At 50.9% G+C, this 16,170-nt stretch overlaps 1 protein-coding gene across 3 annotated transcripts in view; it reads right to left on the bottom strand.

The window, feature by feature from the left end:
• Positions 1 to 16,170, bottom strand: part of RASSF5 (Ras association domain family member 5) — a 71,653-nt gene that overhangs the window by 22,728 nt on the left and 32,755 nt on the right. The window contains exon 1 of one of the 3 annotated variants that reach the window (XM_068541626.1): positions 6,571 to 7,009. The exons of the other annotated variants lie outside the window; for them this stretch is intronic. Coding sequence (XP_068397727.1) covers positions 6,571 to 6,690 — 120 coding nt within the window. The 5' untranslated portion in view covers positions 6,691 to 7,009. Of the gene's footprint in view, positions 1 to 6,570; positions 7,010 to 16,170 lie in introns of those variants that run through there. 3 annotated transcript variants of the gene reach the window in all.

The following is a 16,170-nucleotide window of genomic DNA, read 5'->3' as shown; positions in this document are numbered from 1 at the left end:
GCTGGTGGGCACCCAGGCTGGGCCCGATGATGCCTCCCTTTCAAGCTCATGGGGTGGAAGCTGGATCCAGAGTCCAATCTGATGGTGTAAACTAAGAGCTAGGATTCAAGGTTGATACCAGTGTAAAATCTTCCTTTCTCCCTAAACTGCGTGGGTGTATGGCTGTTGCATGTGCCCTGAGCTATAACTGGAACTGCTTTAGAGAGAAAAGCCAGCTGAGCCAGGATAAACTTGTGAAGAGAGAGGGGTGGGTGGGAGGGGAGGAATCTGGAACACAAAGGTGAGGATGTCTTGGGTAAGTCCCAGGTGGTCCTGGAAAGGGGGCTCATGTAGCCATTCAGGCCCTCTTCTTGACCCCACCCTAGGGAAGTCCTTACAATTTAGAGAACTTGGTAGTCAGGATCTATCCCTGCCAGTCCCATGAGAAACTGGTAAGAAGGGGCTTCCCTGGTGGCGCAGTGGTTAAGAATCTGCCTGCCAATGCAGGGGACACGGGTTCAAGCCCTGGTCCAGGAAGATCCCACATACCACGGAGCAACTAAGCCCGTGGGCCACAACTACTGAGCCTGCGCTCTAGAGCCCACGAGCCACAACTACTGCAGCCCGCGTGTCTAGAGCCCGTGCTCCACAAGAGAAGCCACCACAATGAGAAGCCCGCGCACCGCAACAAAGAGTAGCCCCCACTCGTCACGACTGGAGAAAGCCCGTGCGTAGCAACAAAGACCCAATGCAGCCAAAAATAAATAAATAAAATAAATAAAATTAAAAAAAAAAAAAAAAAGAAACTGGTAAGAAGGCTCTGCTCCCATGCAAAGTGGCGAGGGACTCTCAGATAAAGAAGAAGGACAGGCTCGTATCGCACTCGCTAAAAGGACCAGATGAAGCGCCTGGGTCTGGAGGGTTGAAGTGTCTTGGCCACAGCCCCTCAGTTAAGAGCTGGGGCTGAGATGAGAAGGCAGGACTTTGCTTACAGTTCTGTGCTGCTTCCGTTACATCACGCACCAGTCATGATCACCAGGGGCTGTCCCCTCAGCATCCCTGCTAGCACGTTGTGGTGAGAGTAATGGGGACCGCTCTGAGCAGGGACCCAGGGGCTCTGAGTCCTTGGTCTGTCTCTACTTAGCTGTGTGACCAGGGACAAAACCTTTTACCTTCTGGGCTTCCAGCCTAGGAGGTTCTCTGGAATCTGTGATAAATGTTCGTCTTGAATTCCAATTGAAGTCATCAATTACCAAACATTTCCTAAACAGGTGGGTCCCAGACTTCAGTATATATGAGAATCACCAGGGGGAAGTATTAAAAAAGCAGATTTGAGGGTCCTACCTCCAAAGACTCAGGAGCCAAGAAGTCTAGAGTGGACCCTTGACACTCCATTTTCAAAGAGTGATCCAAAGAGAGATTCTGATGGCAGTAGCCAGGGCAAACCTTGTAAGCACCACTGAAGGCATCAGATGCTACAGAGGAACCGGGGCAGTGCTGAATAAGGAAAAGCATCTGTCCTCAAAAAGTTCCCAGTGTAGTTGGGGGAAACAGGACACCCCGCCCCCCATCCCTGGAAGAGCACATCCTTGGTGGCAGATGGAGAGGTACAAAGTCAAAGAGACAGAGGTTACGGCCCTTCATCAAGAAAGCAGAGCAGAGCTTCCAACGGTGCTTGGGCAGAGAGGTAGGAGGAGGGATGTGTGGCAGAGACAGCTAAGTGTTCACCACATCCGGCTTCCTCGTCCGCCTGGGCTCACAGCTGTACTTCATTTCCCAACCTCCCTGTGCTTAGGTGTGGCCACGTGACTGAGTTCTGGCCAATAGCACGTGGGTGTAAAACACACACACCATTTCCCGGCCTGGCCCACAAAACCTCCCATGTGTTATCCTGAGCCCCACCTGCCAATGTAACTTTACTTAAAGAGGGAAATAAACTTCTATTATACCCAACAACTGAAAATAACGGGGGCGGTTTGTTACAACATTTGGTCCACCCTGATTATACAGGATGCAAGAGAGATGAGGCAGCAACTAAACTCAACCAGCATTTAGTCAGCGCCTGCTTTTGTAACCAGTACTTGGTGCTGCCTTGCACCTGAAGGGGATGCGAGTTCTGATCTTACAGGGTTTACCATCTTCACGGAGAAAAGGAACACTGGGAAGGGCCAGAGAAGCAACGAGAAGTAAATTCCACAGGAGGGGAATACAGGTTCCAGCCCCAAAGGAAGGCTATTGTGTGGCTGTGCTAGCGTGAAGAATCTTTTGAGGTGAGTCTTGAGCTGGGCAGGCTTCTGAGAAAGCACACAGAAAAGCAGTTATGTGGTCCAACGTTTCTGAAGGTTTAATTTTTATTGCTCAAACTTGGAACCTACTTATTTTTAGTGTTCTTGTCTCTCATGCCAAGAAGGTCAGGGGCAGGTGCTGAGCCCGAGACCTGGGTGTGCCTGCTGCTGGCAGAGAGACGGGGATTTCCCTGACTGGTCCCAGGGCTGTCAGGCTTGGATGACGTCCCTGGGGCCACAGAGGCCCAAGAGGAGATAGGGCAAGTGCAGGGACGGAACCAGGAGTGGCTTCGGACTGTGACCTCTGAGACCCCCACGCCTTCCTCTTTGCATCTTCCTTGAATTTTTCAAGAATCAACGGTAACAGTGTAGACCAGGGAGGGCCTGGGTATGGGGGGTGGGGTGGGGGGGTGGCATGGGAAAGTATTCCAGCTGTGCTTAAGTATAATATTTAACCACAGATGGAGCCAAACTTCCACCTCCATATCCACAAAGAAAACATGCATGATGAAGATACAGCAAGCAGTATTCTAGGATAGACAAGAAGAAGAACTTGTAAAGTTGTAAGATTCTGGGACTGATGAGAGGGACCCCTGCTAGTGTCAAGTGTAGAGTGAATGTTTCTTGGGCCGCTGTGCCTTAGGAACGGGGGGACGGTGAGGACCTTATGGAGTGGAGGGATGTAAGGACCCTGCACCTCTTTCCTAGCCTGAGGTTGTTTGGGTCTTTCCATTTTGCAGAAGGCTCTGAGAGGACAAGGACTGCAGTTCATCCCTGTCACACGCTGAGTGAAGAAGACCAAGAAGAGCTCTTAACAAGGTTTCTAAGAGGGGTGCTAGTCCTGGCTCCACCCAGCCCGATATTTGGCCTGGTGAAGTCCTCGCGCCTCTCTGGCCTCAGCCTCTCCATCTGTAAAGTGAGGTGCCAGATCCGGTTCCTTCCAGCTCTGACGTGCTGCAAGCAGCAGGCTTTCTGTGTCCCCAGAGCATTCACCCCGATGCTCTGGATGGCTCCTGGGGTCCCGGAGCCTGTGGAACATGCAGAGAGAGCTCAGAGTGCCCGTGTCCCTGCTCAGAGGGACTAAACTGCCACCCTCTGCAGGCATTTGGGGAACCGATGGGAGTGGAAGTTGGCCTCACTTCCAGAGTCAGATCCCAGACAGGAAGAAAGGAGCAGCTGGCAGGGATGCCCAGAGGTCCCAGTCACCAGACCCACAAATCACCAAAACCTGCCCTTTGTGGGCCTAAAGCAGAAAAACCTCTGGGCTGGGAGATGAGAGACGTAGGTTCTAACCCTGGGTCCATCATGAACTTTCTGTGTGACCTCGAATGACCCCTCCCACCCTAACTCCAATGTCTTGGACTGAGTGACCGTGTGTGCACCTTCCTGAGAGCAGCTTGGTCTGCATCCCTGAGCACACAGGTTGGGCTTCCCCCAAGCCACCAAGAGCCCCATTTGGACGCGTGACCCCGGGTAAGCAATCTAATCGTGCCCAGCAGCCAAGGGGGAAGTCCCCGGAGGGCCCCACCTCAGCCCCCTGAAATGAAGACTGAAAACTGGGTCTCTTTGCCCCTCTCAGAGAAGGCCCGAGGCCCCAGGAGGCAGCTGTTTTCTGAAAGGAGAGAACAAGCCGGAGGCGCAGGGCCTAGCCCCACTTCCTCTGCTGCTGCCTCTCTGCCTTCAGGGCCTCCTCTCTGTGAACGAGGGCCCTTCCCCACCCTCCCACATCCTGCCCGAGGGGCTGGTGAGAGGCCTCCAGGACCCCTTGGAGGCCGGGCCAGGGAAGGCTCCTAGAACAGCAGGAGGCTCCCGGCAGCTCTGCTCCAGCCCGGCGCGCGCACCGCGCGCACCGTCAGATACAGGTCGTTCTGACGAGGCTAATTATAGAAGCCGGCTTGGCCTTTCCCGAATGCGGCCCTCAGTCTCTCAGCGACCGGGAAGCACACAAACGCTTTTCCTTGGAGACAGGAAGGAGAAATTCTCCTAGGAGCTCATATGCGATCTCTCTTTGGGTAGGAAAAAAGCAATGTTAGGGGTCAGAATGGGGTCACGAGATGGCAGATCTCTGAAACCCTTTCCAGAAGTGGCTCCAAGGGAGAAGAGAGAGCTAAGATGTTATTAAAGGCGGGAAAACACGCAGAAGGACCAGAGACTGAAATATGTGGATGAAGCTCCCCAGCTCCTGAGTCAGCCACACGCACCCCGTCACAGCCGGGGGCCACCCCAGTGCCTGCTCCCCGACGAGAGGCAGCCCTGCACCCCCTGCAGAGGGCTGTGCGGATGGCAAGTCTGGTGCTGAGAAAAACTGTCCCCGACAGCAGTTCTGAATCTCGGTCAAGACTCTTCTCACACTGCAGCCAGGCAGAGGCCGGGGATAAGAGGGGCTATGGCCACCTCTCTGTCTTTCTTTGAAGCATTTATCCGTATCACCCTGTGTGGGATTCAACAAAACCCGTTTCTTAGAAGGGATTCTCGCCCTCTGAGGGCTTATAGACTTGGGCAAAATGAGGTAGGGGGCTACGCAGAGGCCTCAAGACATGCCATGAATTCAAGAACCAGGCAAAGTGGAGTTGATGTGTGTGCCAAACCGAAGGTGTATTTTCAGGAGCGATGCTTGCAGGGGGATTTGGGGGGAGAGTGAAGAGAGGAGGCTCTCTGGGCCAAGGAACAAGTCACCTCTCCCACTCCCACCCCACCCCAGCATATTTTATTGTCAAATATCTCTGTTTCTCCCAAGAAATACCAGAAACAGATACCTTTTTCATTTGCCAACTGAAAGAAGCCTCAGCTTTGCAGTGCCCCTTCCTCTACCCAGTCATGCAAAAAACCCATCTTCTGGGACCGAGGGCTTACAGCCTGGCGGGCAGTGAGGGCAGCAGCTAAACTTTGTTCTAAAAACAGGAACCATTTCCTTCCCAGGCAGCAGCAAAACTCTCTAGAGCAATGGTTCTCAACCTCAGCTGCATCTCAGAAGTACCTGGGGAGCTTTTCATGATCTCGATGCCCAGGCTTCACCCCAGACCAAGGAAATCAGACTCCCCTGCTGTGGGACCCAAGTATCCTCATTTTCTAAAGCTCAGCAGGTAATTCCAGTGTGCAGCTAAGGTGGAGAACCACTGGTCTAAATAAAGACCCCAGATAGCTGGAGTGCCCTTATGTGTATGTGTATGGGTGGGGGTGAGGGTGGGAGCCATGCTTTCTGCATGAGCCCTCCTTACCCCAGCCCCCAGTTCTTGAGAACAAGTGCAGCTCCTCGAAGGGGTGCCCCAGAACACAGGTGCTGGTTCCAGGGGCCTGTTTTAGATGATCTTTCAAACACTAAAGTCAAAACCTCTCTTCTAATTCTTGGGCGTCCTCTCGCAATTGAAAAGTCCAGGGCATTTATTTGAAGGTCAGACCCCAGCCAATGCGGGCCCTACGGGCAAGATGAATTATTAACCACGGAGGCCCCAGAGTCAGGCCTGGGGAAGTTTTTGGTTAGTTCTACTCGGTGTAGGACTGCTAAATTAATGATGGGCCTGCACACACCTGTGAAATTTAACAGCTCACTTCAGTGTACAAACAGGCCCTTTTAGGCAAGGACCTGGCTTGGAGCCCTCTCATCTAAATAACAAAACAAATAAATAAACGGAGCTCTGCCACCACTCCCACCAAGTATGTGGCAGATATATGGCCGCACTGGGAGGGCGAGGCCAGGGGACTCAGGCAAGCTGGGTGTCTACCACATACAACCCCATTAGGGAACACAGGCAAACTCCTTTCGGTTATCCCCAACTAACCCAGGAAGTCAAAATGGTAGTAGGACAATGACCTAGGAGAGAAGTTTTAGTTTGCTTCTAAAAACACCCTAGACTTCTGCAAAGTTGCGGGACTGTGTTTTAAGATGGTTTCTGGCCATTTGCAATACGGAAGTCTCAACCTATGAATGATTATCTTAATGAGGGACTGGGTGCCATCCACTTGCCATGGAGAGCTTCAAAGCTGGGATTTGGGGGAAGGTCACCCTCCCAGGCACAGATGAGCATGTCCCCAAACCACGAGCCAAGCTCTGTCCCCAAATCCTAGAGAGCCATTTTGAAAAGGTCCAGGGACAAGAAATGCTGAAAGGAGCATTTGCCGGTTGTCCCCAGAGGGCTCCAGATCCAACCCGTGGTCTCCTCCGCCAACAAGTTCAAGAGGGTGCGCAGGGCAACTGCCCACCCACGCCCGTAAGACATGACTGCCTGTTTGCCAGGTGCAAGGTTTCCCTTCTAGACCACAGAGGTTATTTCCCCACAATGAAAGTCTCTTGTATTATTAAGTTTACCTTCCGAGGATGTTTGCTCTGCACATTCCTGAAAAAGGTGGTCTTGGCAGTGAAGAAGCAATCCTCCAGTTCCTCCTCCAGGCTGCAGTACCCACTGCTCATGCTGCTGTCCACTGTCATCTAGCCCGGAGCCCCGGCCGGAGGCAGCGGGCGCATCTGATGGGGCCAGGCTCTCGGGATGCGGCGGAGGGAGGTGGGGATCCCTCCCCAGGCGGCCGCGGCGTGAGCTTCTAGCCCCGCCGGGGAGCGAGTCCGTTATCGGGCCGGGCAGACCCGGAGCCGGCTGCCTCGGTTTTTTACACTGGGGCCCGAGTGGCTCGGGCGGCGGGGTAACCTGTTCCCCAGCGGCTGCCAGCACGGGGGTCGGACCTGGAGTCCGCCGCGCTCACCTCGCTCTCCAACTCACTAGGCATCTGCGGTTTCAGCCCCTCCGCGCCGGCTCCCCCCTCCGACCCGTGCGCCGAGCGCCATCTCGACACCTCCCCCGCCTCCCGCGCCTTTCCTGCCCCTCGCACTGCACGCAGAGGAGTTCGGAAGCCACTTCCTCTCGCAAGGTTCCTCAAAGCCGCTGGCTGTCGCGGCGCCCCTCCCCCTCCTCCCGCCCCAGGCCTGCGCCTCCCCACCCTGCCCCTGGACCACGTTGGCAAGTGGACCTAGGGCATCACGAGTCAGATTAGGGATTCAGGGCAGGAATAGACTAGGATGGACCCGAGGGAGAAAATTCCCTCTCTCCTCTCTTCATCCTTCTGGAAGCAGCTCATTCTCATCGCCCAGGATGGCTCAGGTTCAGGAGTAGCATGTGCTCTAAGGTCGACAGTGTCCCTCCTCCCTTCCCCCCATCCATGCCTCACCTCACCCTCTCATTCCCCATTCACTGGGTGAAGGAGCCACGTCAATCAGAGTGGTTAGAGAAGTGACTGCATTAGAAGAAAATCAATATCGGGCCTGTCTGGAGAAGCAGGAATATTTTAACTCGGAAATGCCAGAAGAAATGGCAGGGCCCCCCCCCAAGCATATGCAAATCATATGCAAAGTTATGGCAAACTGCCGAGCAAGCAGGCCCTTCCACCCACACAGGGAACTTGGCCTTCAGGAAGCCTCAGGTTAATCAAGGAGCCTGCAGACACCACCCAGGTTACTGGTGCATCTTCCTGGTGGTCTGGCCAAGAGGGGGCCGGACCTTTGCCAGATCTTTTGATTCCCATCAAGGAGAGCTCAATTACATTTCTCCATCAGACTGGATGAAGGAACACCTTCCTTGGCGGGCTGAATCCTTCAGATCCTTCATCCACAGTAGTTACTGCCTGTGCCTGGTGATTTACATGCAGTCTGTCACTTAACTTTCCCAATAGCCTTGAGATAGAGATTATTATTCCCTTTTTATGGATGAGGAAACTGAAGCTCAGAGTCACACAAGTAGGACGCATGTTCTGGGACTCAGAACCAGGTGTGTGCAATTCTAGGGCCTGTGCTTCTAGCCACTGTGATGTACGGTCTCTCAGCAGGGATGGGACTGATTTGGTGTGCGTGCTGACATCTTTCAACAGAGTGGGGCTTGGAGTCTTAGGAAAAAAAACAAGCCTTCAGAGCCTGGCAATGCCAGGGGCACCATGCTTGTGGAGTCTCATGGCCTGGGGACCCCAGAGGGACCCTGGGAGCACCCCAGAGAGCGGCTGAGAGGGGTTATCAGGACTTTCTCCAAGTCTGTGTCTCCTGTAGTTCTGAAACAATCCAGTCCTGGGGCACAAGCTGGGTGGAGGGCTAGACTCAGCCCCCAGACTGCAAGCTGCCAACTCCATTTTAAGCTCTGGCTACTTTTGTGAGGAACCCTCTTCCTCCCCCATCTTAGTCAAATCTGTCAGCGCTCAGGATGGTTTCAAACTGCAGCCCAATTTGGCTCCATCCTCCCACACAGTCTTTTTTTCCAGAAGCCAGTGAGTGCCTGGCAGGCACGAACACGAGCTAGCTGAGAGCCAGTGCCCCAGCCGGCTGACCACCCTCAGCTCCAGAGAAGGGTCAATACTGGTAGCTGGGAGATACCTTGGCAGGGAGATAAGTGGAGGTAAACAGCTGGGGGTGGGGGCTGAGGTGAGCTACGGGGTGTTTCCAGGGAAGAACTCACATTAGTGGGGTTGAAAGTAGGTTTTGGCTTTGTCTAGAGCAATCTTTTCTTCAAATGAATATTTTAAAGGCTGTTCTTTTTGGGGGGGATTACCCCAGAAACTGTGGTCCAGGCAAAGGTTTTGGCCTCACCAGCACCCCTCAGGCCAATGCCAGAATGATGAATGCTGCAGGGAGGGGGGAACTGCGTGACCCTTGGGCCATCAGTAACAGCCTACCTGCTTTGTTCAGCCAGGGAAGGAATGCACGTTTCTTTGTAAAAGGAACCTCCTTGCTCAGTGGGAATCCAATATTTAAAGAAAAAGCAGGCCCCAGATTCTCTGGCCACGCTGTGTCCTTGGAGCCACACAGTGACCTCTGCAGAGCAGCTACAGTGCTACACATTTTAAATGCACAATCTTAAAATACAGCTAATAACAAGCTTTTTGAACCGCAAGCCAAAGCACCCCAGGAGTCAGCGTGAGTCTCTCCTTGTGAGCAGCACACTAGATGCCAGACCTACTTAGGAAAGGTCTAAGTGACACTGCATTCTTCTAAGGTGCTGCTCCCTGCCAGTCCAAATATTATGAAAATTGACATCTGAATAGAGCTTTTCAAAGCCCTTTTACCTCATCACGTAGGTTGCTCTACAACCTTGAGAGCAGATTTTACCCCCATTTTACAGATGAGGAAACTGAGGGAAGCAACATGTTCCATCACAGCTCATTACATACTCTCAAAGCCTAGTTAGTGTCTCTGTCTCTACCCCCACTCCACCTGTCAATGAGTCTAGGCTTGGAAGGAAGCCACGTGTAAGACGCCAGCGAAAGGGAGACTGTGCTGGCGAGGACCCTGGGATGCTTCTGAACCCGGCAAAGATCACATACGATACAATAAGTTGGCCAGCCTCCAGGAGGAAAAATCCAGATAGAAGCTCCACAGTCCCAAAGGGAGGAAGCTTGGATTAGTTTCAGTGTCCAGTGACTCCGTCTGTACCCCTTCCCCGTGAACAATCAACAGTAGTGGTAACCTGACCAGGGAAGGAGGGAAGGTGGCAGGAAGAGCCTGGGCAACAGCCTTTCAAGGCTCTGGAAGTGAACACACAGGGACAGGAACTGGCTGTTCTTGTCCCTGGTCCCAGGAAGAGGAGTCTGGACCTGAAGATGCAGCATCCAGAGCCGCAAAGCCATGGCATCATGGTTGGGGGGTGGGTTTCAGAAAGCCCCACTGAGATGGTGGATGGGCGACTTCCCTGTCTCAGAGCGTCAGATGATGAAAGACATTATTTTAAGCTGTCTTCCTCTCTCAAATGCCATCCTGACACGTAGCCAGATCCCCTTGTTAAATCCACCCTGTGGGTCTGTGTTCCAGAAAAGCTGTGGTACAAAAATGGAAGCCGGGAGCTGGTATTCTAGGCCCAGCTCCAACTCTAGCTTGCTATGGGATCTTGAGCAACTTTGGACCTCAGGTCTCCTCATCGGAGCAATTGAGGAGTCCAGATATCAGATTTGGGGCCTCATGACTGACCAACATATTCAGAGGCTGAAAATGGGGTGAGGTGCCAACCCTTCCCCGAAACCTGTTTTGAAATCATTATTAGCCGCCTTGTGCAGGCGCTGTCCTAGTAACTTTATGTGCTTCATTTCATTTAATCCCTACTGCGTACCAACGAGGAAGCTCCAGTTATTATCTCTGTTTTACAGAGTGGAAGAGAAGGTTCTGGCAGGTTAAGTAACTTGCACATAGTCAGACATGCTAGCTCATGGTGGAGCTGAATCAGCCCGGCTGGTCTGACTCCAGACCCCAAGTTGTTGAACGCTCTGCAGAGTATGTAGCACCTATCCTGGTTGCTCTCAGAATAGCCATACTGCCTGAAATCGCAGTCCGACACAAACAAGTCAGGAGCTACTTTCTCAGTTCTCCTACGACCCTGTCTTCCCTTTGGCTCCTTGGGGGTTTCCAGAATTCAGCCACTGACTGTTTTCTCCACCCCCCTCCATGTGCCCGTGCTCTCCCTGGGAGCTTAGTCTCACCTAGGCCAATGGTATCAACTAGACTTTATACACACATGTCTCATAATTCTCTCTCTTCCAGGTAGCTCCAGATGAATACCTGCACCAGCTCGCTGGGTCCCCAGCTCTCCCCACTAGAGCCTCACTCTCAACAGGTCCAAACTGAGCTGATTATTCCCTGCCTCGCCCTCCACCTGCTCCCCCTCCTTTAGAATTTCCTATCTTGAAATTCTATCTTGTTGATGAGTGCCATCAACATAGATTATTACAAAGCCTTCCCGTAGTTTCCCTTGTTCCCATCTCTGCCTCCTCCAAACTCCTCACTGCCTTGTTGCCAAAGTTACCCTTCTAGACCAAGGTCTGATCAGTGTTGTTCTATCATAAAACCTTTCCATTCAGATGTCAACTAATAATTATTGAATAAGTACTGAGTTTCAAGACCTAGTATCAAGCTTATTCATTTATTCAACAAATAATTACTAAGCACATGGCAGGCACTAGACTGGGTGTTCTGAAGAAGACATAGTTCCTGCCACCTCATAACAGCCAGTGTAGTGGAACGACGTGAAATAAGACATTATATTGGAGTTACCGAGCTCTCACACACTTCATTCTCTCACTTAATCCTTACAACCCCGCAAGAACGTATTCTACAGATGAGTAAGCTGAGGCTCAGGGTGGCTAATTTTGCCCAAAGTCAAAGAGCTAGTAAATGGTGGAATCAGATTTCAAACCCGGGGCCTCTGTGTCTGACAATTTTTCATCACAGTTGTCCCTCTGCCAGTGACGCCCCAGTGCCTACAACAATATCCTGAACTCCAGAGTGGGTCCTTCAAGGTCCTTCACAGCATGTGCCCAGCCAACAGGTCATACCCATCTCCAGCCACAATCAAGCATCCCTCCTTACAGCCGCACACATTTGATTCACGTTCCCAGCAGCCGCCCTGCCCTCTTGTGGTCTTGCTCTCGCTGTTTCCTCTGCCTGTCAAAATCCTCCTGTGTCCTCCCACTTCCTGACACCCGTTCACCAACCACGACCACACCTCCCCCACCTTCCCGGTGCCTCTCAGAAGCAGCCTTTTTCAGATGTCCTCTCTGGGGTGAATCTTAAGAATGCCACCCTCCATCCTGAGAGCAGCATTTGACAGCATTAAACCTCCGTGCACAGCACAGAGCTCAATTTCCCCCCAGGTGACTTCCTGTTGTAAGAAGTACGTGGCTGCACACTATTTAGGCTGACTCACAGGAGAGTCACTTTCTTGGGGCTTCTAGCCCACTCCACACTTCTCTCGCTTGGCTGCGAGGCTGACAGCTTCGATAAGGCCCTGACACTTACAAACACCAAAGGCAGTTAAGTCAGCCCATACCAAGAAGCAGAGGCCCTGAAGAGCTCATGCTAGGTCTGAGGTAGGCACCGGGAGTCTGCCATCTAATTGCCCTCCTTTAGGGAAACTAGAGAATCATAAAAGATGTTTCTGATCAACAACCCCATCCCTCACGCGGCCCTCTTCAGTCCTCCAGGAGCCAGGGCAATGTGGTCACTGGCGTGAGATGTGTCAATAACTCTTGCGCTACTACACATAGAAAGAGAGCCTTGTTGCCTCCTTAGAGCCTCAGGACAACCTGGCCAGCCAGAGGTCATCTCAGACACCTACTGATGCTAGGATAGAAGGAGTGGGTGGGGCTGTGAGGAGCACAGAGAAATGTCTCCAGTGCTTAAGGATTTCTAGAGAAATAAGTACTAGAGCTCTGTCCCTCCTTGGAGCCAGGATATCAAGTGCCTTCTGGTGGGAAGCCGTTCCCCTCTGTCTGATCAGAACTGGGCTCCCCTGGGTTGGCCTGGGCTGGTGAGAGAGGCCTTAGGGCAGCTCCCGTTAGAGGCAGCTGTTTAGTGGAGTCAAATCACTGACAGCTTTGGCCAGCACTTCTGGCTTCTAGAGCATGGAGGGAAATCTGTGGATCGAGGAGCAACTGTCCCAGATATAGCCAGAGTGGAGCAGAGTGGCTGGGGACTGGCTCCTTCCTTTGGCACCTGAGGATGGGCTGGCAAAAAATGAGATAAAATGGAATCATAAAATGTATTTGATTAATCCAAAAGAAGGAAGAAAAGAAAAAGGAAGCAAAGAACAGATTTGACAAATAGAAAACAAACAGCACGATGAGAGACTTAAAATCTAATTATATCAATAATCACATTAAATGCAAATGAGCTAAATAACCCAATTAAAGGGCAGAGATGATCCAATTGGATTAAGAAAAACAAGATTCAACTATGTGCTGTCTGTAAGAAATGACCTTTAAATATAAAGACACAAATAGCCTAAAAGTAAAAAAATGGATAAAGAAATATCATGCTAATGGTAATCAAAAGAAAGCTGGAGTGGCTATATTAACATCAGACAAAGTAGATTTCAGAACAAAGAATATTACCGGGATAAAGAAGGTTATTTCATAATGATAAAGTGTCAATTAATCAAGAGAATGTAATTATGTTAAATGTTTATGCACTGAATAATGGAGCTTCAAAATACAAGATAGAACTTTAAGGAGAAATTGGCAAATCCACAATTATAGTTGGGATTTCCACACCCCTCTCTCAATAATTGATAAAACAGGCAGACAGAACACATGGTATGCCTCAACAAATGTTAGCTACTGTTGTTATCAGTCACAGTTCAGTTTGATAAACCTTTATTGAGCATTTCAGAGGAGACCCAGGACCAGAATTCCCAGAGAGGAGTACAGGTATCAATCAAGAGTGTTACTTAGGCGTCATTATCAGAATCTGTGTGCAGAGGAGAAAAGGTTGTGAACTTATAGGCACAAAGAAATAATAAATCAGACTAGAAGTGTATCATGGTGAAAGGAAGAAATGGTATACCAGGATAGAAGGCTTTGAGTGCTAAATAGAAGGCATCTTGTTATGCTTTATTGGTTTTTGTGACTTTAAAGCATTTAGCTTAATAGTAATGATATTATTATATTGTTTTAAGATGAAAAATCTTTGTTACAATTCATAATATGAGGAGTGAAGGTAAGTAAGCTCCTTCACGCAGGCCATATGATAAGCTCAATTCTTTCTGCAGACAGCATGACAGAGAAGGGTCACGAAAGGATTGAGTGACCCTCTCAAAGGAAAAATAAACTTATTGCAAAAGAAAAAAAGGAGCGTTACTTAGGGAGCCCCAGTCTCTCTGCAGAGATAGACCTGGTTCCCCAGGTTCTCCCCTCCCGGCTCCCTGGCTCCCCCGTGTGGTAGTTCTGGGCTCAGCCCGTGACGTTGGGAGGAGGGCCAGGGCAAGACCGGTCACAGGCGCTTCCTCCTCTGGAGGGTTCTGGAAAAGCAGAGCCCCCAGTAGGGTGACACTGGTGTGGCTGCGGAGGGAGCACAGGGCTGGGAGCCAGGAAACTCGGCTCTCCACGCCAGCTGAGTCATTGCTCAGTGGCTGCAGGGGCTGAGGGAGGGGATTCCAGCGGGGGCCCTGCTAAGGAATGACAGCGGTGGGCTAGGGGTGGAGGTGGGGTGCATAGGCAGAAAGGCAGCAGCGACCTGACCTGTGGGGCTGAAACACCAGCAGGCCGGGCTGACCCACCCTGGAAGCCGTCTGTCCCTGTGGTGAATGGAGACAGGGTCTTGAGTCTTTTTATCAACAGAGTAGAGCAATAACTCAGGCCGCAGAGGAGGGGATAATCGTAAGTCTTGTAGCAACAAGTACCCGCCAAACCACAAAGCTGTAGTGTCCTGGTTTTATATCCAGGAGAATAATCCATCTTTCTGGTATTGTGGAGAGTAGGCAGAGCCAGACCATGAAGGGTTTTGTGTGCTAATCCAGATTTAGACTGATTCTGAGGGTAATAGGAAGCTGCTGAGGGTTTCCATCACAGGGTGACACGATAAAAAATCCAGTTAGGCTGTTGGAAGCACCAAAGTCGGCCCTGGAATGTCACCCGGTGATACTGACACGCTTTCACATACATCTTCTCACCGGAGCCACACAACCAGCATTTCTCAGAGGAGAAACCTGAGGCTCAGAGAAACTAAGAGGCTTGTTCCCAGTCACATGCCAAGAATGTCATCTACACAATCTGAATTAGAACCTAGCTCTCCTGTCACTCAGGCCAGGGTTCTTTCTTTTCTTTAAGAAAATATGTATTGCCTTTTAGAAATGCTACACTAGAAACACATGACAGCATCTGGTTATTCAAACAGCCCTGAAGCAAACAGCAAAAGTCGAGAGTTCTCTCATTCTACCCATCACCTCCCACCCCCTCCCAAAGTGAAATCCCTTCGAACAGTTGGCTGGGCGCCCTCCAGGCCCTCACTCTGCATTTAGACACACACGCATACACACATACACACATATGTACAAAGTACAAATGGGCTTGTCCTGCATGTACCACTGGGTGACTTGTCTCTGTTGGCACTATTCCTTGTCAGTACATACAGATCCATCCCTCCTTTGTAAAGCACCTTGGCCTTAGTGCTGGTGGCTGGAACTTCCATCCCGGCACCCCCGCGGCTCTCACCACTGCTCACGGTGCCCCTTAGGAAGGGGCTGGACCCAGTGCCCTGGTAGTCAGGGCACCAGATGACCAGAGTGCAGCCTCTGTAGGGGGAATTTCCCACTGAGGGCACCTGAAAATATTTTAGAACGATGCCTGGCTCCATAACTATGTGTGGAAGGAATCTGAGACCGTCCTTAGGCATACTGTTTCTTAATTTTAGAGATTAAATATTAATTTAATGTGTGTCAGGAAAAAAATCTTAAGTACATCAATGGTGATTGAAGGATTTAAAATTTTTCCTTTAACATAAGTTTAAGTTTACTCAAATCTATGTAAAGAGAAATATTAAGTAAATAGTAGCATAGGTGGAATATTGATATGGCCAGAATCCTAAGTGTGGAAAGTGCCAAAGTGAGGTTTGGGAACTGCTGTGGGAGGGGCTGGAATTGGCAGGCGGGGACCTGGGAGCCTGGTTTCTGAATGCTGCTCCTGGGTTCTGGAGGGCCAGGAGGAGGGGATGGAATCGGGGCCTGATGGATATAAGATTCATTCCCCGGCTGCAAGTGATTTGAGTGGAAGGAAGAGTGCTTATGTTTTAGTCTTGTCATCTGTGCATTCCATGTACCAAGAAAAGTGGCAACAAAGGCCTAGGGAACAGAGCTGCCAGGAACCCCCTGGGCTGCAGCAGGTTATGATGAGCTTTATCAACAGCTGTGGGCAAGGGCTTCCTCTCTTGGGATCTGCTTCCCCAAAGGCAAGGAAAGGACTGAACCAAACCAGAAGAGGTCTCACTTCATCCTCAGGGCACTGGGGAGCTACTGGGAGTTTTCTTCATCACAGGGATGACAGGATAAGAGCACCTTTAGGACCACCTGAAGTATAACATCTTTGGAGCATGCCCCCAAATAAAGGAACTGCAGCTGTTTTGGCAATATATTATGATCTTCAGCCAATGGCAACCATGTCCTCTAGGAAACAGGCT

This window comes from Eschrichtius robustus, chromosome 3 (assembly GCF_028021215.1).
Source record: "Eschrichtius robustus isolate mEscRob2 chromosome 3, mEscRob2.pri, whole genome shotgun sequence".
NCBI lineage: Eukaryota > Metazoa > Chordata > Mammalia > Artiodactyla > Eschrichtiidae > Eschrichtius > Eschrichtius robustus.
This window is presented reverse-complemented; position numbering and strand designations above follow the sequence as displayed.